The sequence below is a fragment of the Erpetoichthys calabaricus genome, chromosome 16 (assembly GCF_900747795.2).
Source record: "Erpetoichthys calabaricus chromosome 16, fErpCal1.3, whole genome shotgun sequence".
NCBI classification, from domain to species: domain Eukaryota; kingdom Metazoa; phylum Chordata; class Cladistia; order Polypteriformes; family Polypteridae; genus Erpetoichthys; species Erpetoichthys calabaricus.
The window spans coordinates 91157431-91183335 of NC_041409.2; the positions used below are offsets into that span (position 1 = coordinate 91157431).

The 25905-nt window shown below is 37.4% G+C and overlaps 1 protein-coding gene and 1 long non-coding RNA gene across 2 annotated transcripts in view; one reads left to right on the forward strand and one right to left on the reverse strand.

Annotated features, from left to right (window-relative positions):
- Window positions 1–25905, forward strand: part of LOC127526015 (uncharacterized) — a 59549-nt gene that overhangs the window by 29219 nt on the left and 4425 nt on the right. The window lies entirely within an intron of this gene.
- The window catches only part of bub1bb (BUB1 mitotic checkpoint serine/threonine kinase Bb), a 56911-nt gene that overhangs the window by 17508 nt on the left and 13498 nt on the right, over window positions 1–25905 (reverse strand). The window contains exons 6-16 of the mRNA XM_028821648.2: window positions 24911–25086; window positions 21149–21342; window positions 20368–20459; window positions 18091–18293; window positions 16831–16937; window positions 16374–16495; window positions 14357–14403; window positions 8161–8250; window positions 6308–6377; window positions 3902–3986; window positions 162–442 (exon numbers count right to left, since the gene is read on the reverse strand). Coding sequence (XP_028677481.2) covers window positions 162–442; window positions 3902–3986; window positions 6308–6377; window positions 8161–8250; window positions 14357–14403; window positions 16374–16495; window positions 16831–16937; window positions 18091–18293; window positions 20368–20459; window positions 21149–21342; window positions 24911–25086 — 1467 coding nt within the window. The remainder of the gene's footprint in view (window positions 1–161; window positions 443–3901; window positions 3987–6307; window positions 6378–8160; window positions 8251–14356; window positions 14404–16373; window positions 16496–16830; window positions 16938–18090; window positions 18294–20367; window positions 20460–21148; window positions 21343–24910; window positions 25087–25905) is intronic.

Genomic DNA, 25905 nt, shown 5'->3' on the forward strand with positions numbered 1-25905 from the left:
GCATATAAATTTAACTGCTTTACGAATCTGAAAATGTACAGTATACACTCAAGGAACGTCCAAAAAATCCTAAAATGAAAAGGTATAAAACAGAAGTTTGATTTAATTTATGAACACTTTAAGAAGTCATAAAGGAAACAGAAAAGCGTTTTCTTAGTTACCTGAGTTTTTTAATCATGAGGGCCTGTATAAACTCAGAGTCTTTAACTTCTGGGGTGGCAACTTTGGTAAGATTACTGTAGCTTGCTGTAACTTCTTCACAGACAGAGTTGTCTGTGCATAAATTGGTTCTTTCCATAGGTATCCCACAAAATGGCGTTGACACTAGCTTGGCAGCGGTAATAAACTCAATTGTGTTGTCCAGACTGGGACAAAAGGTTGTGTTACGACAGCTGCTTAAAATGCCATCCTCATTCATATGCTCAATTTCTTCTTGTACATTCTACCAAAAAACAAACAAACAAAAAAAAAAAAACCCTTAACAGTGAGTCAAAATTAAAAAATTGACCAATCGTGCAGTAATTAATTAGATATGTGAACTTTATTTTGCCTAAAGAAATTAGGATACGTAGATTAGTGCTATTAAATTGATGTTATATTATTACTGTAGACAAAAAAAAAAAAAAAAAAAAAAAAAAAGACAAGCTTACACGCTACAGAAGGTAAATTATAATATTACCTGTAAAAGCCTCTCAAGTACGATAATTCCTAGCTGTCCTAATCCAGCCTGATGCAGCCTAGAGTGGTGACTTGTTTTTGTTTGAGGTTATTAAATACATTGGAAAATCTTCATAGAAGACACTAGAAAGCAAGAGCAACTACGCTACCTGCCATCTTCTTCTTTAGCCATCCTGGCTTTGCACTCTTACCCGTATGTTGCTGACACTCTTATTTGCCTTTGTTCTCCCATCTTCACACTTTATAGCACCAGGTGAACCTCGCACTCACTTAGGTTCAGAAGCAACACCATCTGCCTCACTTTCCTCAACTCTGTGAGACAATGCAAGCCAGTATCCTTAAGTTTCCAGATTTTACAACCCCATACTTAATGAAATTTAGCAAAGGAGAGGCATCTCTGAAGTGCTAGCAATTAAGTGCTCACTATCAGCACCCCGTCTTCTAAACTCTGCACAAGTTCCCCCACTGCCCAAGCTTGTATTCTGTCCAGAGCCCCCTGTAATGATTCTGCCAATTCTATATTATCAGCCATTCTACCTAGCTTGAAAAAATCTGCAAACTTAACCAGCTTTTTCATTCATTCATTTATTATATATGAATAAATAAAATATAAAACCCACAAATAACCATAACTGTCCAAACGTATTGAAACCTCTTCTCTGAACATTTTACTTCTTATTGAACTATTTTTTGAATGCTTTACTACTTATAGCTTTTAATATTTATATATAAAAATTACACAATCATACTAACTATTCAGAAACAAAATTATCACAAATCACAGTACATTTATGAACAAATGTAACAAGCCCTGGACACACCGCAGCAGCCAACTGTTCTTCAGTCCAGTAATACTAAACATACTGTATGTGGCATCTTCTGTGTTTTTTGGTTCCTGTTTCATCTGTAGCTTGTGCAGTTTCAGTCTGTGCAGCTGATACAGCTGCCCTTCACTTCCTCCTCCTCGTCTGATCTCTGCACCTTTATAATGCCCTGCCCAGAACATACAGGATCTGATGGTATCAGAAGTATCGCTCTGCACTGCCTCACTCTGGTGTTCATTGTTTGTCTCCATGCTGCACGCCTCAGTCTTTCTCTAACTCATAATCAGCCATCAATGACAGGATGATTTCAAGTGCTTGCTGTGCTGGCAAGTGTTGCAGTATTTCTTTATCTCCTAAGTCTTTCAACTTGCATTTACCTAAATAATTAGCAGCAAGAGAGAAACACAACTGTATTGAACAGACATAGATCATAAATACAAAGAAATCCTGGGGGAAAAAAATGCATGTTTGACTGCTATTTACACACACACACACACACACACCATATGTGTTTCTAAAAACACAGAAACTTAACCACATTCAGGGTTATCAGAGACTCTGTACAATTAAGGCAAATAAAAATGATAAATAAATTTAAACTATTTTGGCATATCTTCTTGGTAAATTGTTGGAGATGAAATGAATAAGGCATGCCTGAGAAACTGCATCCAAACTGTATCATATCACTCCACAAAAGCTGTAAATAGGACATTACAGGTGACTAGCAATCCTAGGTATGCATACAAAGTTTAAAATGACAAGTTTTTAGAGCAAGTAAAATTTTGATGGTCCTTCAGTTATTATAAGCTTCAAGAAAATGAAACCTGACAAGTTCTGTTAAAAAGGTATATTTTGTGAAAATAATAATTGTAAAGAAATGATCACAGCCTTGCCACTCAGTTGGCCTGAACAGCACATGGGAACCATATATCCCTTATTTGGCTTGTATACAGTGATGTCCTGTCAAATGTCAGCCTATCTGAAAAACTCTAATGATTTACAAAGTTGTTTGTTTCAGATGTCCAGAGTGGGTGTTACACAACATCTCTACCCACCTTAATAAAAGGATAAGTGTCTGTATGTCCATCCAGTTATGACTCTGTCATTCCAATAGATGGCGCATCACAAACATCCAATGCCAAACGGCATATAACCAAGACACATGATGCACTGCAAACGTTAATGAACTTAATACTGAGGTCTACATTGATCAGACGGAGAACACAGCTAGCATGTATATGTGTGTGTGTAAGCACATCTCTAGGGGAGAAGATGTTCATTTAGCATCTGTCTCCTTGTCCAGGTGTAATTTCATCTGGTGACCACAAGAGGGTGGGAATGTCCAATAAATCATCTTCTTTCGGCTGCTCCTGTTAAGGTTTGCCACAGTGGATCATCATCATCATCATCTTCTTCTTCCATATCTTTCTGTCCTCTGCATCTTGTTCTTTAACACCCATCACCTGCATGTCCTCTCTCACCACATCCATAAAGCTTCACTTAGGCCTTCCTCTTCTCCTCTTGCCTGGCAGCTCTATCCTTAGCATCCTTCTCCCAATATACTCAGCAGCTCTCCTCTGCATATGACCAAACCAACACAATCTTGCCTCTCTGACTTTGTCTCCCAACCATCCAACCTGAGCTGACCCTCTAATGTACTCATTTCTAATCCTATGCTGCAAAAATGAAAAGTAAAAACGGAAATAAGCACTGGTGCCACCTGCTGCTCATTGAACTTTCATTTTCAAGTTCTCAACATGCAAACAGCATGGGTCAATGGGCAGGGCTTTGCACCTCAATTTCCTGTCCTTCGTAGATGTACAGCCACTTCAATTGATAGAATACTTGTCACTTCGACTGTGTTTAATTCACGTGATTTTGATCTTTTCACTCCCTTACTACAAGCCAACTCTGTACAGTTACACAGGCTTTTCCAACTAGTGCAGCAAAAGGCAAGCAATCCTTTTATGGATAGAGAGCTAGTATAGTACTATTAGATAATTTAGAACTTCCGAAGCTTTTCTTCTTACTATTTCAAAGTCCTATTTCACATACATAGCTCTTATCCTCCATAACTCTTATAGGTTAAATCAAGAAGCTCTGCCTTTAACGTTTAGTTTAAATATGTCCTTTCAGCTTTGAGTTTCTATGGTCCTTGGTGTTCACTGTGATTTTAATGGCAGTATATCAATGTATTACATTACTTTAGCCTACTAACCTTAAAAGCTCTTGTAAACATTTATTTACCTTGTTCTGTAGCTTTAATCAGCATTGATAGCATTGTACAAGGAAAGTTCATGAATAAAAACAAATATTCTATATATGATCATAACACAAACAAACAATTCAATTATAACATTGAACACAAAAAAGCACACGTTAAAAAGAGAAATACTTACTGCCTGGTCTGTAGATGGTGCAGAGGAAACATATTCTGCAGGCTTTAGAACGTTATTCAAAGCTGTTGAAACTGTGGGCTTGCAACTACAAAGAATGGTGTAAATTAATATAAAATACAAACAGTTCATACATATGCAATAAAACACTCTGCAAATATAAAAGAACATTTCAAAAGGGGCCGTTAATCCAATCCAGGGTCACAGAAAACAACTCTAGAAAGGAGTGCCAGAGAATTGCATATTATTTAAACCTGCATGTTAAAAGAAAAATCCACAGATATGGAGAAAGTACAAACATGAACAGAGTCTTGGTTTTAGAACCCTGAACCGCTACAATTCATCATCAACATAAATGTTTGAATTGTGCTGCACATGGTTGAGATGTACTGCTTCAATATCATCTTGTCCTTTCTCACCATACTGAATGCATATATAAAATCCAACGTCTGTCTGTCTGTTTTACACGGGAGAACTACTTAACAGATTTAGATCAGGTTTTTTTCTATACTTTTCTTGAACATTCTGGTTGATTTTGCGACTTCTCTTATTGCACTAAGAATCATAGTTCACTTGCAGGAGCGATATACTCGTGTAAATCCGAGATAGAGGCTGCGGGCCGAGGCGAAGTGCAACATCAGGAGTAGGGAGACGGGCAGGGCCCTCCTCTCTGTCTTGTTTCACTTCGCGGGCAGAGACACAGGGGGCAGCTAGTTTACAATAAAAATAAGCCAAAAATTGACAGTAAAAGGAGATTAAAGTAAATGAAGTAGCATGAAACCCTGGGCGGTGGGTTGGCACCCTGCCCGGGATTGGTTCCTGCCTTGTGCCCTGTGTTGGCTGGGATTGGCTCCAGCAGACCCCTGTGACCCTGTGTTCGGATTTGGCGGGTTGGAAAATGGATGGATGGATGAAAGTAGCATTTGTGATGTGTAAATTGAACAGTTCAACTCAAGCACAGAACTAAATTTTCATTAACACCAAAGTCAGTCTTGATTTAAAATCTGGTAAAGGACTGCAGACCTGGTGTGGCACATCAGTTACTCCTGTCAACCAAACATAGGGTCAGACTAGTGATTTTGATCTTTTGTAAAGTCACAACCCTTGTCACATCTAAAAGATCCAATAATGGGTTCATCTGCATCTTTCAAGTCAGCATGAATTAAACATCTAATAAGTGTAAAACAAATGTGCAATTCATTTTATTACGGTAAACCGATTAGCCAAGCTCAACAGAAATAGTGATCTCTATATAATCTGCAGTGAGGTAACTGAGCAGAATTTATTGCTCATTCTCATTTTAGAACAGGCAAAACAGTGCGCTAACAATTTGATACCTTACTAACATATCTACCAAACTAGAATTTGATGGTTAAAATCTTTCGGTTAATTCTAATTATTGGGAAACTACCAGGTGTTTTATGGTCTACCGATCAGTTAAGATTTTGTACCAATGCAGAATATTGAGGTAGTTTTACTGTAAGTAGTTGCAACCATTTGTAACTACATTACAATATTCTCTAAACTATTCAGTATTCTCCATAAGCCGATTATTAACATGGTTTATGCTTCTTTTGAATTTCTATCACAAAATGTTTTTCCTATACACATTAAAAATTGTGAAAAATATGACAATTTTTCCTGACCTTTCATCAGTCTCCGTTTTTGAAGCATGATGTGGGTAGGTTTCATTAACAAATGTTGAGGAATTCACTCTTAAAAGATTTCAAGTAGTGGAGAAGACACTTTCTACTAGAATTTTACCTAAGGGGCTAACACTTAACTTTCAAATGGATTTTTTTCCTAAAAATCACTCCAAACCCCTTAACAGCAATATCTGGAGTAACACCAGATGGGATAATATGATCTAAGGGAGAAATTTATTGTGGTATCCTATACTGCACTGCTCATCCAAATACTCATTATGATTAACTGGAAGAATCCAAAATCACCTCTCAACACAATGAGAAAATGTCAACTACAATCTCAAATCAGAGAAGATGAAATTCTAAGGAACAGTTCAAGATTTTTTTTACAATATGGCAAGAATATATTCATATTATTGTAAAGTAGCTTTCCAGGTCTTTGCTTTTGATCTATACATATGAGAAATCCTGAGAAATCCCGATATGTTGATGTGGTTAGGGGGAACAGTTTTGGCTTTTGTTTGGGTCAGATTTTTTGTCCCCTTTACTTTGGGAACACAATATTGTACTGCAACATTGCTCATCTGAGTGTGCATTTTTGAATGAATTGCAAGCTACCATATGTTTTCTATCATCTTAAGACTAGAAATATCCAAGAGAAAGATATGAGTGCTTTAGTGAAGCAGCATAAAGAGACCCAAATCCAAAGAAAATAGCTGGAAGTTGTGAGAAAGAATAGTTTTAACTTGAAACTAAAACTTACTTTGCTTTGGATTCTGTTGCTTCCATTTCATCAAAAATTGTAAAGGATGCAGAGACCCGAGAAAATGGTTCTGAAATAGAAAATATGTTTGTTGATATAATTTAAAACTGTACAGTATATGTGCATTGCAACAGAACTATAGTCTCAAACAAAACAAAACAAAAAAAAGATACTTTCTATAGGAATAAGTAAAAATAAAAATGAGTAACACATTAAGATACTGTAATTAAAGCCTTGTTTAAATTTAGAAACATTCCTAACTGTAAGTGAATAACCAATAGTGTTTTTTTTTTGTTTTTTTTTACAATTTAGCACCTACAAGAAACATTTTTATAGACATTATAGGCTTCTTTTTCGTCGAATTATATTTACATACAGTACAAGGCATTAAGCCTAAATATACTGAAAAATCTCTGGACAAGCATAGCTCACACTACCTTTTTTCAGTGATGCCAAGTTGTGGTTACTCTATATCTAGTTAAGCATGCTATGTTAAACAGTCATCAATGACCGGTGAAAAAGAGGTTTTCAAGAAAACCCAAGTGGACAAAGAGTTTGCAAACTCAACACAAACAGCAGCTAAGCTCCAAGTTGAATCTATATGAAAAGAGTTCTGAAGCAGCACTTGAAATTACTAGCCCTCTTCTTATTAGTAAATTAAACATTAAGTGAAAAGAATGGTGTGACATTTAGATGATCATCATTTTAGGTCTGCTGCAAGAGATAAATCTGTATTTGATCACGGTAAACCAGAGTATAGCAATTACCTCAGTCTAATTTCTGTTTACATTATGGCTTAAATATGAAAATGCTATTGAGAAAAATAGGACAGAAGCATTATATAACAGCTAGTATTCTCCATGTTTTTAATAATCTAGGATCCCGCCCCAAACTATACCCAAACAGGTTTTTACGTAACATTTATGTTCATTATTTTTGTTTTCAGCAAACATGAATCATTGCTGGGAAAGTTAAAATTATACTCTTCTCATTTCAAGGAACATTAACAAAAATTTGTTTAATATATTACTTATCCCATATGGTTTGTACCAATGGCTGAGAAAAATGTTTAATCTGTTGGAAGAGGCAATAAAGTTTCTGATAGAATGGGTGCCTAATGGTGACCAGTGCGAGGCAAGAACAAGCAATATAAAAATGACCATAAAAAAAAAAAAAATCTCACACAAAATTGTGCTTTTGAATTGAAGACCTCACCCTCTTCCTCACTTATTGGTCAAGAGTCCTGTCTTCAATTCAGATGTGCAACCCTGTGTAAATGGACTTCCTGTTTGCGATCGACTTTCATTTTTTTGGAGGTATTTGACAATATTTTAACACAAAATGCATGTGTTTTGCAGTTTATGAGCATACAACAGGATGTTGATGAGTGAATTAAGCTACACGTGTAACATTCTTTTTTCATGGATGTTTTTGATATTGTTTGCCATTTTCTAGCATTTATCACCATAGTCTCTCATCCTTTCAGAAACGTTATCACCATTCACCATGAAAACATGATTAACAATTTTATTTGCCAGCCACTACAAACCTAGGATAACTAACAAATATTTATGTGTGTAGTTTACTTACAGTTTACTTCTATGATGTCCTTTAACATAGAATATCCAAAATATGAGAAAAAATTGGGCACTCAGACACCATCCTATTTCTTTCAGTAACATATACTTTCCAAGAACAAAAAGGTGTCAGATTCTAAATGTCAATTCAAGAAAGAATGTGGTTCTTATTCAGTTTATGGGGATTCTTGCAAAGCTTAACAGAGATGGCTGTAGAAACTTTGGAAAATAAATGAGTAACACAAATTCATACATCTGAAATTCAGTGAGTCTTACCAGTATAACCACCTTGAAAGCACTCAGCCACTACCAAATCATCCTTGTAATGTGGCGGCACAAAAACATCTCCATCACTTAAACATTGATCTACACAAAGAAAGAAGTTGACCAGTCAAAGCAAATTCTGAAAAGCTGAGCAACACATATTGTCGTTTTACCATTCTGTTTCTTTAATTAAAGTCAAACATAGCAAAAACCCAACAAAATCAAATATTAAATTATATAAATATTATAAATTTGACACCAACTTGCATATTAAAAAAAAAAAAAAAAAAAAAAAAAAAAATAAAAACACTTTAGGTTTCACCTATAGTCACATGAAAACGTTTTCTGAACAAAGATTTTTAGTGAAGCAGTATTTAGTTGTATGAAATTAAATCAAATGTGCAAAAATTTGGGTCCTCTTGTAATTTTGCTGATTTGAATGCCTGTAACTGCTCAATGCCGATTACTCGCAACACCAAATTGGTTGGATGAGCTCATTAAGCCTTGAACTTCATAGACAGGTGTGTCCAATCATGAGAAAAGGTATTTAAGGTGGTCAATTGCAAGTTGTGCTTCTCTTTGACTCTCCTCTGAAGAGTGACAGCATGGGATCCTCAAAGCAACTCTCAAAAGATCTGAAAACAAGGATTGTTGAAAGGCTACAAAAATCCATCTCAGAGGTTTAAACTGTCAGTTTCAACTGTAAGGAATGGAATCAGGAAATGGAAGGCCACAGGCACAGTTGCTGTTAAACCCAGCAGGTCTGGCAGGCCAAGAAAAATACAGGAGCGGCATATGTGCAGGATTGTGAGAATGGTTACAGACAATCCACAGATCACCTCCAAAGACCTGCAAGGACATCCTGCTGCAGATGGTGTATCTGTATATCGTTCTACAATTCAGTGCAATTTGCACAAAGAACATCTGTATGGCAGGGTGATAAGAAAGAAGCCAATTCTGCACTCACGCCACAAACAGGATATTCCAACAAGACAAGACAATGACCCAAAACAGTTGGAAATCTACAAAGGCATTCATGCAGAGGGAGAAGTACAATGTTCTGGAATGGCCGTCATAAAACTGTTAGCAATAGCATTACAATAGTATATTAGTTCAATTTGTCAAAACAAAGGAAGTTCATGCTGCCGAATGGTTTATAAAAGTTGTTTCATTTTGTTCCAATTTGTAAGGGGGGGGGGGGGGGGGTTAAAACGCCTTTCATTTATATTTAAAATCAGTATTAGTGATTACCGTATACACAGAAAGACTTTAAATCTAATGTCACATACAAGATTATGAAAACAATATTTTAAAATAAATTTTGCAGTCTGTGTAGGTGGAAACAACAATATACTATATACTAGCGACCTGGCGCGTGCTACGCTGCGCGTTGGATGACCACAGTTGAAGAACTCCCTGTTTAAACGCGCCTGGCAGTCGTGAACTGGGTCCTTCATCGCACCGCATTTGATTTTTGCATGGGAAACAAAATTTCAGACTAATCAGAATTGTATACATTGTGTAAATGGTTGTAAGGAAGAGGAGTGGAGACGCGTCGTTGCGGTAATGTCTGTGAGTGGTGAGTGTCAGTTTGTTGCGAGCAAGAACGGTGAGAGTGTTCACTCGGAGTTTCTTGGGAGACCGTACACAAGTTATGTTTTATTAAGAACTGAGAAAATAAGAACTGGACAATGTTAAATGGTAAAAGCATAACATCAAATACAGCCTAAATAACTGTAAAATACAACAGGAAGTATTCGCTTCCCCTTCCAAGGGAGTGACTGCAAGGAACATGAACATTTCTCAAGAACAGTGCAGCAAGGCTTTGGAAAGCAAGACCACGGACTTTAGAAAACCTTGTCTTATAACAAAAGTACTCTTGAGCAAATTACAAATAGAAGATATGCACTATATCAGATAAAGATTAAAAAAGCAAAAAATCAGCAGTTATTTGTACAAACAAAACTTCCAAAACTTCAAGTCTACACAATCGCATATATAAATATGTATCCTGGCCCCCTAAACCCTGAAAAGAATTTGCAGGTTTAAAAAAGCCATAAGAAAATGGCAGCAAAATATAGTACAATTAGAGGAAGTAATGTAAAACCTGATGGCAGATGGTAAAACAAATGTGTGCATGGCATAACACAAGTACATCCAGGCAGTGTTAAATGTTGTGGGAAATAATTATGCATTTTTAGTACATCAGACTATGTTTACTTATTCTGTGTAGAACAGCTTACAGTGCTACACATGGAGGGTACTATTCAATTTAAGAATATCTAGTTAAATACCCATTTTCCTTGCCTGCATTATTTACATTCACGGCTCCAAAGATCATTTAAAGATTCACTCAAATCAGGGCTGTGAAAGTAACTTGGCACCTGTGCATGAGACTCAGCGATTGTTTCAAATATTTGTAATATACATGCAGGAGTGTTCTCTGAAGCGTTGCCTAATAAATAACCTTGTGTTAATGGTGATCTGCAGATTGACCAGGGCATCAATGCTTTTCAGTTAGCACCTTTTTCAGTGCTACTGCCACCAGGTAAGAGGTGGCTAGACCACAGAATAACAGTAGCATTTCTTATTACAGTAGACCCCACGATAATCTGTGCCCCGATTTACAGAGGTTTAGCATTACCTGAGGTGAACCTGTAAGTGAAATACACTACTTTTCTTAATTCATAAAAGCTTTCCCACTGAATAATGTACAGAGGACATAAATGCTACAATTTTAAACTAGATTATACCAAGTGAACAGTCGAAGAGATGATAACCATGGATGTGTGGGTGTCGGCCACTCACCCCTCCCCAGATGCATGCATTGGCTCATCATTATGCCGCCACCATCACTCACTTAGGACTTGTGTGCTTATACAGTACATTTCAAAGTGCGGTGGTAAACTGTCAGTGGGAACTGCAAACCCACATTTTCTGACTCAGAGGCAAGCATTTTGCAGCATGAGCTAAATGAAGAGGTCTATTTGTCAGCCCCTCTGAGCCCGTCTCTGACCACTGTAACCGGTGCACCTTCCAAGAGATGTTAGTTGATGTGTCTGCTTTAGCCCCCAGCTTCATTCAGATTAATGATTCTTTGTTCATTTGGTAGCCAATTTAAGTGAGACAGGTGTAATGCTTTGTCTATGCTAGGAATCAAGCTAGGGCTGAATGCTGAACATGTAGTCTGTTACTATTTCATGATAAATGCTGTAAACATGTATGACAAAACAATTTTTACACCCATCACATTTGGAGTTACATATATATTTCCCTATACTGTAAAAACTTAATTTAACAACACTAAAGACCTGCATGCATAAAAAGATTTGAATACAACTATCATGTGTAAGATATGCAAACGTGCAACACAGAGCTGCTTGTTGTGTAATGAAGATTCATTTGTTCACATTACTTACTGTTCACTCTTCTTGGCCAATTCACTTACAAGTAAACAGTGCTCTTTTTTACGATAGCAACATGATTATCAGTATATCCTCAATGTTTAATTCACTTGCTTTATGTGAAAAATCTTATTCAATCAGTGTTCCCAAAGTTTAAATGGGGGCACTGGCAAAAGCGGCATGTCAAAAGGTAGCGACTATTGTGCTTATTTTCTAAAGCACTTAGGGGTAACAATTTCATTGTCTTGCTGGATTAAAGTGATTAAATTAGATTTCATCTTTTTGTCTCATCTTCGGTTGTGTTTAGCCATGCTGCATTTACAAAGTACACTCATCACCACTCACCCCTCTCCACATTTAATCCGATCTCCTTTTTGAGAAATGTTGCCCAAAATCAGTGTATGTAGTGCAGTCAAACCATTAAGGAGTAACCTTCTTTTATCAAGGTAATTTTTTTAATCACTATTTTAGAAATAATCAAAATTTGTTATTTAGGAGTCTATTTATTTCATTGCTTACGTTTTTCTATGGTCATATGCATTGGATGTCGCTTTCCTGTTGCCTCTGTTCTTGCCCGGTACACGCAGCTGCAGAATATGATAAACGGCTGATCTGTGGAGGTGCCCAAGTGTGCAGCAGGAGTGAAGTAAACAGGGTGCAAGTTGCCTTTGTTTAGACTTCTTTATAATTTGGACCGTGCAATGGGATTAGTTTTACACCAGGAGGCTGGCTTTTCCATGTAAACTGTGCATATCAGCACACCGTCAGGTAGCTGAAGGGGATACAACATCCCCTATCCCAACACCCCAGTCATTTAGCATGCACAAAAAGGAGTACAACAAAAGTTCTTCCCCCCCAAACCCCCCACTTCAACCACTGGATAAAGTAATTATTACTGGAAGACTTTTGTAATTTCAGTCCCATTTGAATTTCTCAAATGACATTTACTGACTTGCCAATTCAAAACAGGACTAGTTTCAACTATGGTCATTTTACAGACTTTTTATACAAGGTAAAAGTCTGTAATTTTTACTGAGACATGAACACACAGTCCATAACGAGCTACAGACATGATTGATTCGGACAGGACTGAAATTACAGAGTTCAGAGAGGGCTACTTTATCCCACCTCCTGGTGTAAAACACAACTAAACTTTGTTAAAATAAAAGCTAAAAACAGGCACAAGTATATTTTTCCATGCTAGTAATACAGAACAATTCGGTAAACTAAATTGTATTGCTTAGCGACTTCATATTCAGGGTTTTTTTTTTTTTTTTTTTAAATAAACTCAGCAGCCAGTTTGTGGCTGTGGTGAGAACTTTAAAGAAACACACAATCATTAGTTCTTTAAATGGTTTCCAGTAGGCTGACTGTCTTTAAACCTGAATCTGTAAAAGTTAAAAATCGGTGACACACAGATTACAAACAATGCTCAATGATAACTTGATGGAAATCAGCTGTAAAAGGCTACTACCTCTCTTTTCCTATAACAAATAGGCCAATCTAGCAGAAAAAGGACTTTGTAGGACACTTTTCTCTATGATGCCACAATTCCATTTTACATTTCACTTATAGTCTTCCAGTAGTTTTATTTGGTTTTGGCAAAAGTTCGTGGTAATCTAAAAGCAAATATGTTCACTGGTAAAGTAATAACTCTTAGTCATTCTCAAACCTGTTTCCTCCAATTAAGAAACAAAGAGAGGCACAAGAAAAACAAGCAAAGTCTACATAGACTGACAATCAGGTGATGTATTTGAAACTAGTATGCTGGATCAGTAAAGTGGCAGTAGTAGTCTGTATGCACCCAAAATGTGCTGAAAAACGTCACCCTCGGCTTATATTCTAGTCAGGTCCCGCTGGTTTCCCTTTCAGTTTGTGCGCACCGATGATTTCCGCACGTATTCAGTCTCTCCCTGTGCAGAGAGAGAGAGACACATACACACGTGCGCGACAGAGAGAGATACCATATTGTTTTTGTTGACCCTCTTCTCCACTTACAGAGCTAGTTTACTGTTTTTCTTTTAAATAAATACTCAAAAATATTTAACCTACTGATGCCTCAATTAATGTATGGTAATTTTATTGGTATTTATTTTGATTATTGAAACTTACCAGTAGCTGCTGCATTTCCCACCCTAGGCTTATACTTGAGTCAATAAGTTTTTCCAGTTTTTGTAGGTAAAATTAGGTACCTCGGCTTATATTCGGTTCGGCTTATACTTGAGTATATACGGCAGTAAGCTGATAATGTGCTAATTATATTTTAACTAAATATCTCACTTTTTTTTTTTTTTTTTTTTAATATATATATATAAAGTTACAGGCATTCACGCTTACAGCTTTCTGTTGACTGCTCAACTCTCCTAAAGTAAAATTTTCTTCAGCTTTAACAGGGAAAACAGTTGGGTATGAATTAAAAAATATTATATATTTTTCTCAGCCTTTTTTTACATTCTCTAGATTTTTAAATTACTCTATTAATTATTACTGTAAACATGCTAGATACAATTTACACATTTTACAGTGACACGTAGCTTACTCTGGGAATTTTTTCCAGCAAACTACCCGCTTTACATACTGTAGAAACTACCTGAACCTTACTAGTAGGCGAAGTCTCGAACCTACTCTACCCTAGACAGGTCAGGGATACACAGACTTTGATCCTGAATGTGGAAAGTGATGTAAAGTTCAGGAGGTTATATTATTGTTGATTCAACCACTTTGAAAAATAGTCTATTAAACGCTTTAAAATAGATGCATTTCATAATATGGACTAAACATTAGTTAGGAAAGAAATAAACTACCTTCACAAGAAGCCACTTCTTGTAAGAAATCCATAGACTTGACATTCCTGCAGATAAACATAATAGTGACATTATGATTGCTGTATGAGTTTGTTTATGAAAGAAAATTTAAAATTAAAATGACCAACTTCATGAGAGAGAGAGCGGGGGGTGGGGGGGGTGACACAGAATTAAAGCAGATTAAGCAAGCTCAAGTCAAACATTGTATAATAGGAGGAAGATTATAGTTAATTCTACCATTTATTACTTGGGTTTAACCACATTCTCACCCTGTTCATTATTCTGATACTCAACCAAAGAAATAGGAATAAGGATAACAAGGGTTTTGCTTCTCTTTAAAATATTTGAAGGAACACTTTGAAAACACATTCAATCTCAATGGGGGAAAAAATCCTGCTGGATATCTATACTGCTATGGACTGGGAAACGTGTTAGGAACGAAAGGATGTCACATCATTTGATGGAAATGAAAATTATCAACATACAGAGGGCTGAATTCAATGACACCCCGAAAATCAAAGTGAAAAAATGATGCGGCAGGCAAGTCCATTTTGCCGAAATTTCATTGCAGCAACTCCATATCGTACTCAGTAGGTTGTATGGCCTCCACATGCTTGTATGCATGCCTGACCATGTCCAGGGGGTTGGGCTGGGACCTGCTCCTAATGCGACATTGGATGGTGTCCTGGGGGGATCTCCTCCCAGATCTGGACCAGGGCATCACTGAGCTCCTGGACAGTCTGAGATATCAGATGGACCAAAACAATATCCCACCCAGAGTTGTTCTATTGGTTTTAGGTCAGGCGAGCGAGCGTGGGGGACAGTCAATGGTATCAATTCTTTCATCCACTAGGAACTGCTGCATACTCTCACCATATGAGGCCGGGCATTGTTGTGCACCAGGAGGAACAGAGGACCCACTGCACCAGTATAGGGTCCGACAATGGGTCCAAGGGTTTCATCCCAGTATCTAATGGCAGTTAAGGTGCCGCTTTCTAGCCTGTAGAGGTCTGTGCCTCCCTCCATGGATATGCCTCCCCTGACCATCACTGACCCACCACCAAACCAGTCATGCTGAGCGATGTTACAGGCTTCTTCGGACCCTTTCATGTCTGACATGTGCTCAGGGTGAACCTGCTCTCATCTGTGAAAAGCATAGGGCGCCAGTGGTGGACCTGCCAATTCTGGTATTCTATGGCAAATGCCAATCAAGCTCCACAGTGCCGGGCAGTGAGCACAGGGCTCACTAAAGGACGTCGGGCCCTCAGGTCACCCTCATGAAGCCTGTTTCTGATTGTTTGGTCAGTGACATTCACACCAGTGGCCTGCCTGCTGGAAGTCATTTTGCAGGCTTTGGCAGTGCTCATCCTGTTCCTCCTTGCCCAAAGGAGCAGATACCAGTCAGTCCTGCTGATGGGTTAAGGACCTTCTATGGCCCTGCCCAGCTCTCCTAGAGTAACTGCCTGTCTCCTGGTATCTCCTCCATGCCCTTGAGACTGTTCTGGGAGATACAGCAAACATTCTGGCAATGGCACATATTGATGTGCCATCCTAGAGAAGTTGGACTACCTGTGCAACCTCTGTAGGGTCCAGGTATCGCCTCATGCTACCAGTAGTGACACTGACCGTAGCCAAATGCAAAACGAGTGAAAAAAACAGGAGGGGGTGAAAATGTCAGTGGCCTCCACCTGTTAAACCATTCCTGTTTTGGGGGCCATCTCATTGTTGCCCCTCTAGTGCACCTGTTGCTAATTTCATGAACACCAAAGCAGCTGAAACTGATTAACAACCCCCTGTGCTACTTAACTGACCAGATCAATAGCCCAGAAGTGTCATTGACTTGATGCTATACTGATTAAAAACTGTTCCTTTAATTTTTTTGAGCAATATTACAGTATATTTATATAATTCAAAGAAGAAAATTTTAAACTGAAGTGCAACAGTGGAGAAAATCAAAGCAGTTTTTTTTATCTTATACTGGAAAATTTTACAATGGAGCTATGAAAGATCTGTTTACCTGGGTGTTGGGAAGGCACCAAACTCTGGCTCTTCGTAGGTTCTCTGGTCATTTAAGTTTAATTTTGGTGCCTGTGTACTTGACACACAATCTGGTTCACTTTGACTGCGTTCAGGCAATACCTGTTTTGAAAACAAGCTTTCACATGTAAACTGCTCCATTCCACATCGTAAAAGTAGTTAGGTCAAGTTCAGTATAATTCCACGTTTTTCAGTTTTAAAATTGTGAAAAATGTGGAAACTGATTAAAATAAATATATTTTCTCTTAGTTCAGAGCTGTAAATGACCAGACACTTATTTTAAATTAAAAGTTAGTCTTGTGTCAAGACACTCTACTTACTCTTCAAGGGAAAGGTTTTGCTAACAAACTGAACATTCTTGTGAATCTTAAGTTCACAGCATGATGTAAATGAATACATCTAAGCAAAATCAAAAAATGTCTAGAACATAATTTTACCTGGGAAGTCTCCAGCTGTCTTTCAGCTAGCAACTGCTGCACAAGTTTTTGCTTCTCTTCTATTTCCCGCCGCATTTGTTCATTTTTTTCATCTAGTGCAGAAAATGCTGAAAGAAAATGAATCACTTGATAAATAAAAAAAATAAATAAATAAAATACAAGTCCTGCCAAGACTAAATAAAACTTCTCTTAAATAAGACAAAATGCTGTCTAGAGGGAGGCCTGGGTGGTTCACCAGGTTAACTGCCTCACTTTCCCTACCTGGAAAAATATTTGTACATTCACCAGCATTGCAAGACAGTAAATTGATTGTCAAAATGTAGGGAGATTGTAATGCTTTAGAAATTTTAAACTGTGCAGAGATCTCATGTAATCTGCTCTGTAATTCCTAATCATGTAATCAGAAATGCTCTACAGTTGTTAAGTTTAACATGCTATCTGACTCAAAGTTATATAGTGTTCTATCAGTCTTAGGCAACAGCACCATAAAACTGCCATTGGCCAGTGATGAAGTCTCTCTCTCTCCCCTCAAGCTCCCCAAAATAAGGATCAACAGGTTATCCAACAAAAATGTGAATAAGCTTGTGTCCCCTGTGATCTAATACACACCGGGATGTGTGGAGATCATCCGTTTGACTCGGTCATAGGTTGATGTCCCACGGCAGTTTCCTATCATGTCCACTAATTATCTCACCTCACAAGGATAGAGTGTTATGATAGAGGAAGAATTATCATATATACTTCAAGGTTAGTTGCAAATCTGTTTTCTACATTTACCTCATTCTTTAAACATTTTATGATACAAAAAATAAATAAATAAATAAACCCTACGCATAAAAAATAAAACACAAACCCTACACGTAAGCTAGCTTTGAAACTCTGACAAATGGAGTTAGAAAAGCTCCAAAGTAACAGGACTGTCTAACAAAGGAGCCAAAACAAACCTGTCTTGGGAACTTTAAACCACAACTGCCCTCATGGGTGATTCCTTATTCCAATAATGTATATCTACATATAGTTAATAACCACATTAAAATGTTCTGACACCATACTGATGAGGCTGACCAGCACCAGAGTAGAGTAGATTATAAAAGTGATATGGCAGGTCTGACACAGCGGTAATTGCTACAACCTAGCCATGATGCCATCAATCCAAAGAAAGTATTTCATATTAATCATGTTACAGATATCTAATCACCTGGATAGAAGTCAAAACACTTTTTTTTTTTTTTTTTTTTAATACATGCAAATTTTCATTACCCTTCTTTCTGAATAGTTCTGCTCTGACCTCTTCAAAGCAGAATTCACTGGCACCACCATACAGCAGTTGTTTACAATACATGACTTTAATGTCTCCTTCCTCCTTTGGTTCAACTTGAACCTTCTCAAGCAAGTCTTCATTTTTTCCAGGTTTACGTGCAGATAGTACATTATTCACAGAAGAATTGATTTTACATGGCGTTCTGCAAGTGGACAGCCATAGACATAGTTAGCATCAAGGATGTCAATCAGTTCCACCAAACAACACTTTTTGAAAAAAGCATATAAACAAACAGTAACACAAAGAAGCATTGACAGATATACAGCTAAATGGCCAGTTATTAAGTTCTGACTTCCTTTTGCTATCAGAATAGTCCAAATTTTTCAATGCTGGGCTTCAAGGGGTTGAAAACATTCTTTAGGGATTTTAGTCCATATTGACTCATGTCTACATATTCATGTTGCAGCTCTCATACCAAAGGTGCTCTACAAAATTGAGACCTAGGGAGTCCAAAGGCCAGTGAATGCAACTGAAGTCGCTGTCATAGTCATAAAACTAGAGTGAGAAGATGCATGCTTTGTGACATGGAACATTATCCTGATGAAGCATCCTTTTGAAAAAGTTCAGGCTTGTCGGTAACAATGCAATTAAGCATTCTGTGTCATGGAGTTGATGGATTGGTATGAACTGCCATTAAGATGTCTAATGTGTGAAAGAGAATATTCTCACATCATTACGCAATCACCTCATTCCTATACCATTAACAAAGAGCAAAACAGATTGATAGACAGTTGGAATAAGTTACCAAATAGCATAGCAGACAGTAAGACTTTAAGAAGTTTCAAAACTAGACTTTTTATTTTGTAAGAATTAAGTGGATAAGACTGGCAAGCTTTGTTAGGCTGAATGGCCTGTACTTGTCTAGACTGGTCTAATATTCTAAACAGGTCCATGAACTTGGGCTGTTTGACTCTACTTTGCTTGTTGGAACATAAATCCAGATTCTGCAACTCCAGACAACATTCGTGATCAAACAGTCACTGTACCCTCATATTCCTGTTCTTAGCTAAGAAAAGTGAAACTCAGAGTGGTATTTTGATTCTGTAGCCTATCTGCTTAAAGGTCAGAAGCACTGTCTGTTCAGAAATACCATTCTGCACACCATTATTGTAAACAACTCTTATCCCACGTATTTGTAGGCTTTCAGTTGGCTTCAGCAATTATGACTAACCAATCTTTGCTGACCTCTCTCATAACATGGATGTTCTCGCCAAAAGAACTACTGTAACCTGGATGTTTTTTTTTTCCTCCTTATATCTGTGAACTGTATACTATAGTGGGTTAAAACCACAGGAGGATAGCTGTTTGAGATGCTGAAACCACCAAGGATGGCCACAAACAATTATGCAACAGACAAAATTACTTAGATTTCAGATCTTGTTCATTCTAATGTTTGATAAAACAACTAAACCTCTTGACTATGGCTGTATACACTGAATTGGATACTTGAAGGAGCAGGCTATTAGTCTTAACAAGCAGATCAGTGATGAAGGGGCCTTAGCTGCCTCGAAAGCTTACATTTGTAATCTGTTTAGTTAGCCAATAAAAGGTGTCATTTCACCCTACTTTCTCCTTAAAAAGATCAAATCAAATTTGTATCTGTATTTCTGCATCCCCTATAAAAGTGATACAAGAAGCAGATACCTAACTGTGCAGCAAAGTCAACAATCATAATATATATTTAACATTTAAATATCTTCAGCCTATATAATGAGAATATCACATCTAAGCACTTCATAAGACAATGCAAAGTTAACAGGTAATGATCTCTCACACTGTAGATTTGGGCTTTCCTTTAAAAGTTTACTTTCTTAAGAGACCATGATTCACTAAAAATTCAATCTTCAATGACAACTGTAACTAAGCTAAAGAACCGAAGTAAATAAAATTAAAGGATCTATCCTCCTTGGCTCTGCCCTCTGCCATCACCTGTGTAGCACTGCTTGTGATTACCTTACAGGGGACCCTACACTTCATTTTACACAAATATGAACATGAATCGACCATTCAGCCCAATACAAAAGGTCAATACCAATGCAATATCCAATTTTAAAAACCAAAACAGTCAGTCACCATTTAAAAGGCCTCATAGTAGGACTATCTACAACACACTATTAAATATTGTGTATATATTATAACCTACTATACAAATATTGACTTAAAAACAATTGAAAGCAAAAAGGGAAAAAATATTCACAGCATTCAACACAACTTACATAACAGACAACTGATCCGACTCCTCCACAAATGGAACAAAATCGGTCTTGTTATTTAGGGAAGTAGTAGCTGAACATGCAGCACCTGAAAGCTAGAGACATAAACAAAGGGTATTAAAATGTAAACCTAGAAACACAAAAAACATTATTAAATATGTTAAACAAACACTTAGGGGAAAAAAATGAAGTTATTCAATATCAAGAGACTCTTGGTGACTAAGCAAAGTACAACTAAGAACTCCACTTAAAAGTTAAACACACAGTACGTTAACTCAAACATTCTAAAAACAAAGTATACAAAAAGATTATATTCAACATAGATGAAGTCAAATTACTATAGAACTATTTGGTTCCTAAGCCCATAACCCTAGGAGCTAAACACTATGGTGGAGAGACAACCATAGCACATCAAAAAACAACCAAAGGAGGGCAATATAAAATATTTAAGGAAAAACTCGTAGAAGCCCATCTGAAACATCTGTAATGTAAAGTTAGGTTAGGTAGCCTATTATCGCAGAGGGAAATTTGTTAGCAGAAGGTAAGTACAATAAGCAGAAGACATTGTTACAGAGATTCAACACAAAGACATTTTCAATGTTATTGCATAAACCCACACTTAAGATTAGTACAAAGAAGAATAAGATGAATGAAGGGAGTCTAAGGATAATTCAGTTCCAATAGCTTTAAAGCAAGAATCATTTGTCACTTTCCCCATCACATTTTATAGTGTAAAATAAATTTAGGCCACTGAGTTGTACTACTTTTTCCACACCCCCAATACCTTTGTTTTGCTCCATTTTCTGGGATCCTGTTCATTCTCTTTTTCTCTGATGCTAGGGGGTGCCATCCAAGATTCTCGGTTTATACTCTCAGACTCGGTCGGCACCACCTTATTTTCATCAAAAACAGGCAGAGAGGACTTCTGCTGATTCCGGACTAGATTAGATCCTTGCAAACTTAAGCCACGAGCATGGCCTAATGATTCAAACAAAAATATTGTTTGAACTTTTTGGAGGAATTTCAAAACATTTCAAGCTGGACAGGAAAACATACTATTTACATTTATACTAACATATTAAAAAAATATCAGTAATGAATGAAGTCTCTTAATATGGTGCCTTACAAAAATATTTAGACCCTTGACCAATTCTCTAATTTCACTGAATATCAAATCCTATACAGTACTACATTGTCCGGTGATACTTGTTTTAGAACACTAAAAGCTCAGAATTCCTTTTTAAGGAGACTGAAGAAGGAAAAAAAAAAAAAGAAAAAAGTATTTTCCATGCCTCATTATTTTGTAGAACCACCTTTAGTAGCAACAATGGCTTCACGTACGTCACAACACTGCATGCTATTCAGGAGTGATTTCAACCCTATCTTCCAAACAGATTTGTCCCCGTTTAGTCCGATTAGGCTTTTGCACTGCAATTTACAAATAGTGCTTTAGAGGTGTGGACATTGTTCCATTTCTACAATATACAGTATCTGTTTAGCCAAAAACTATATACAGTTAGGTCCATAAATATTTGGACAGAGACAACTTTTTTCTAATTTTGGTTCTGTACATTACCACAGTGAATTTTAAATGAAACAACTCAGATGCAGTTGATGTGCAGACTTTCAACTTTAATTCAGTGGGGTGAACAAAACGATTGCATAAAAATGTGAGGCAATTAAAGCATTTTTTTTTTTTTAACACAATCCCTTCAGTTCAGGGGCTCAAAAGTAATTGGACAAATTAAATAACTGGAAATAATGTTAATTTGTTATATTTGGTTGAAACCCCTTTGCTGGCAGTGACAGCCTGAAGTCTTGAACTCATTGACATCACCAGATGCTGGGTTTCCTCCTTTTTAATGCTCTGCCAGGCCTTTACTGCAGCGACTTTCAGTTGCTGTTTGTTTGTGTGCCTTTCTGTCTGAAGTTTAGTTTTCAACAAGTGAAATGCCTGCTCAATTGGGTTAAGATCAGGTGACTGACTTGGCCATTCAAGAATTTTCCACTTCTTTGCTTTAATAAACTCCTGGGTTGCTTTGGCTGTATGTTTTGGGTCATTGTCCATCTGTATCATGAAACGCCATCCAATCAATTTGACTGCATTTAGCTGGATTTGAGCAGACAGTATGTCTCTGAACACCTCAGAATTCATTTGGCTGCTTCTGTCCTGTGTCACATCATCAATAAACACTAGTGTCCCAGTGCCACTGGAAGCCATGCACGCCCAAGCCATCACACTGCCTCCACCGTGTTTTACAGATGATGTGCTATGCTTTGGATAATGAGCTGTTCCACGCCTTCTCCATACTTTTTTCTTGCCATCATTCTGGTAGAGGTTGCTCTTGGTTTCATCTGTCCAAAGAATGTTTTTCCAGAACTGTGCTGGCTTTTTTAGATGTTCTTTAGCAAAGTCCAATCTAGCCTTTCTATTCTTGAGGCTTATGAGTGGCCTGCACCTTGCAGTGCACCCTTTGTATGTACTTTCATGCAGTCTTCTCTTTATGGTAGACTTGGATATCGATACGCCTACCCCCTGGAGAGTGTTGTTCACTTGGTTGGCTGTTGTGAAGGGGTTTCTCTTCACCGTGGAAATGATTCTGCGATCATCCACCACTGTTGTCTTCCGTGGACGTCCAGGTCTTTTTGCGTTGTTGAGTTCACCAGTGCTTGCTTTCTTTCTCAGGATGTACCAAACTGTAGATTTTTCCACTCTTAATATTGTAGCAATTTCTCCGATGGGTTTTTTCTGTTTTCGCAGCTTAAGGATGGCTTCTTTCACCTGCATGGAGAGCTCCTTTGACCACCTGTTGTCAGTTCAAAGCAAAATCTTCCACATGCAAGCACCACACCTCAAATCAACTCCAGGCCTTTTATCTACTTCATTGATAATGACATAACGACTGACTTGCCCACACCTGCCCATGAAATAGCCTTTGAGTCAATTGTCCAATTACTTTTGGGCTCCTGAAAAGAAGGGATTGTGTTAAAAAAAAATGCTTTAGTTGCCTCACATTTTTATGCAGTCGTTTTGTTCACCCCACTGAATTAAAGCTGAAAGTCTGCACTTCAACTGCATCTGAGTTGTTTCATTTAAAATTCATTGTGGTAATGTACAGAACCAAAATTAGAAAAAAGTTGTCTGTCCAAATATTTATGGACCTAACTATCTCATGCCTTAAGGTAAAATTCATATGTGCTTTCACAACGATCTTTGAGTAATGGAGTGTTTTGTCCAGCCTTCCATATACTGGAAGTCTGTTACACAGAGCTGTTGATTTCACCGACTGGTACACATTTCCTCCAGCAACATTGTTGATTGTTCAAAAATGATTTCTAGCCTTAAAGTGGCTACCCTAGAATGTCTCTTGTTTGGAGAGGTTTGAGGGACTATTTTATACTGCATTTAAATTGTTTAATGCATCTTCCACCTCATAGTTTGTATTTAGTATTTGCTATTGTTATCAAATCTTACATCACTCAAGATAACAAATATGTATTGACAATAATTCAGTACGCAAGTTTAAGGTTCCAGTCCCTCTGATTCTGTAACAAATCATTGACTAATGTCTCTCTATACATGTTAAGCACACTGTTAAGTTAACTGCATTTGTTTTCATTCAAATTAAAATGTCAGTTTTGCATAAAACCCCAACTATTATACACACACACACACACACACATATATATATATATAAAATCCAAGGTGGTGGGTTTAATAGATTTAAACTCTAAATTACCATGTCCAATGTTAAGGTAGAGTTGGGTATTAAATTTGCATTTCCTTTTAATGAAAATCATTCATCCAAGTTTAAATGTACTTACCCAGCTCAAGGGAGAGCATAGGCATTGCCTATCTTACAAGCATTGTATGAACATGCTCCTTAAGACATCAGCAAGGGAAACCAAACATGGGTTAATAGACTCACAGCCGCCAGGTATACTGCTCAGCTACAGAGGCATCACCATTTAAACCAGCCTCCCAATCTGGCACCTAGCCTTTTAAAGTGGCTTTCCCATGTTTCAACCTTCCTATCCTTGTTGCACACACCGCCTGTTACATTCAGCCCCTCCCCAAGTGAATCCTAGAACAACCTTTGATTGTCACCTATGACAAATTTGAGCAAGGCAATGTCTCTTTCTCAGTCATTATGCCCTCCCCAAGACATCGTCAGCAGCAGGAATTGAACATGGGTCAATGAAATTGCTGCTGCCAGTACCGGAGATCTTCAAAAGGGGCCCAGTCTGTTTCTGGGCTGGCTAAACTATGACAGAGCTTTGAGCGTCTCCTTTAACTTTGCTGCATACAACACAAATAGCTGAGAGTGGAGTTGAGTTAAGGTGGCAAATGTATTTTTGGGATATAGGAGAAAAAACCTCACACAATCATGGGAAGAACATGGAACATCCACACAGACAGCACCAAACCCAAAACTCTGAAGCAATGAAGCTGCAACACTAACCCTTGTATCACTATGCGACCCTATTAGTTAAAATATTCTTTTAAACTTGTACTTCACAGACCATTTGGACATTTAAACCTTACTTTTTAATGATGGTCCTGTTCGAATAACTGGGACTGTTGCCTTTTTCTTTCCTTTAAATTTCAACTCGGCAAGAGAGGCTCTGTTTAACTCTCCATCTGGATTACTCTCAGTATCATCTGAGCAGCTTTCAGCCATACTAGACATGATTTGTTGGGACAATCGGGCCTGGAAGTTTCTAAAACAAATAAATCAAAGTGTTAAATTTAGATAGAAAATCTGAGACAGAAAGCGTCAACAAATACTGCATACAAAAAGACTAGGCACATACCTTGTACAATAAACCCCGTCACAAAGAATATATACGATCTTAATAAAACCCATACTTGACCATCATTAGAAAAGGAACAAATAAAGCAAACCACATTTGTCGATCAAGTATTAAAAGCTGACTTTGTTCAAAACTGTAATTACATAAACCCATAAAATATTAAATATAGTGTTTAATGGGTGTTCTAGTCAAATATTGATGAAGTTAAATGATACAAATTAAGTAAATAAGGTTAAAAACTGGCTTCAATACCCAGTAACTATTATACTCTTATTTGAACTTTACTACACTTCTTTCACAGGGAAAGATAAACTTGGTACATATTGAATTAACTCTTTGAGGGCAGAATGTTTTTTCCAAAAACAGTTTCTGAAAAGCAATGGTTTCACACAGAAATCAACATTAAACATCTGTTGCTGCATTATGTGGCTACCAGTTTGCCAAGAATGTGTGGCAGGCTTGCTGCCAGGCTGTCTTCATGTGGCTGGGGCGGCAGCAGCGGTCACAGTGCATTGCAATCTGGTTTCTACCTCTTATAATTGTTAAGTGGCAGTCCTCCTGACGAACATTGACATAGGCGTTTCAGCTACATGAACCTGTTCAGCACCATGATTAGCTGGGGACCAGTCAGCTGAAGCTGGAACCTCACATTCATTTTCAATCACTTGCATCAAAATCGGAGTCCGACAAGTCATAGTCCAGTTCAGAGATAATAGGCAAAACTTT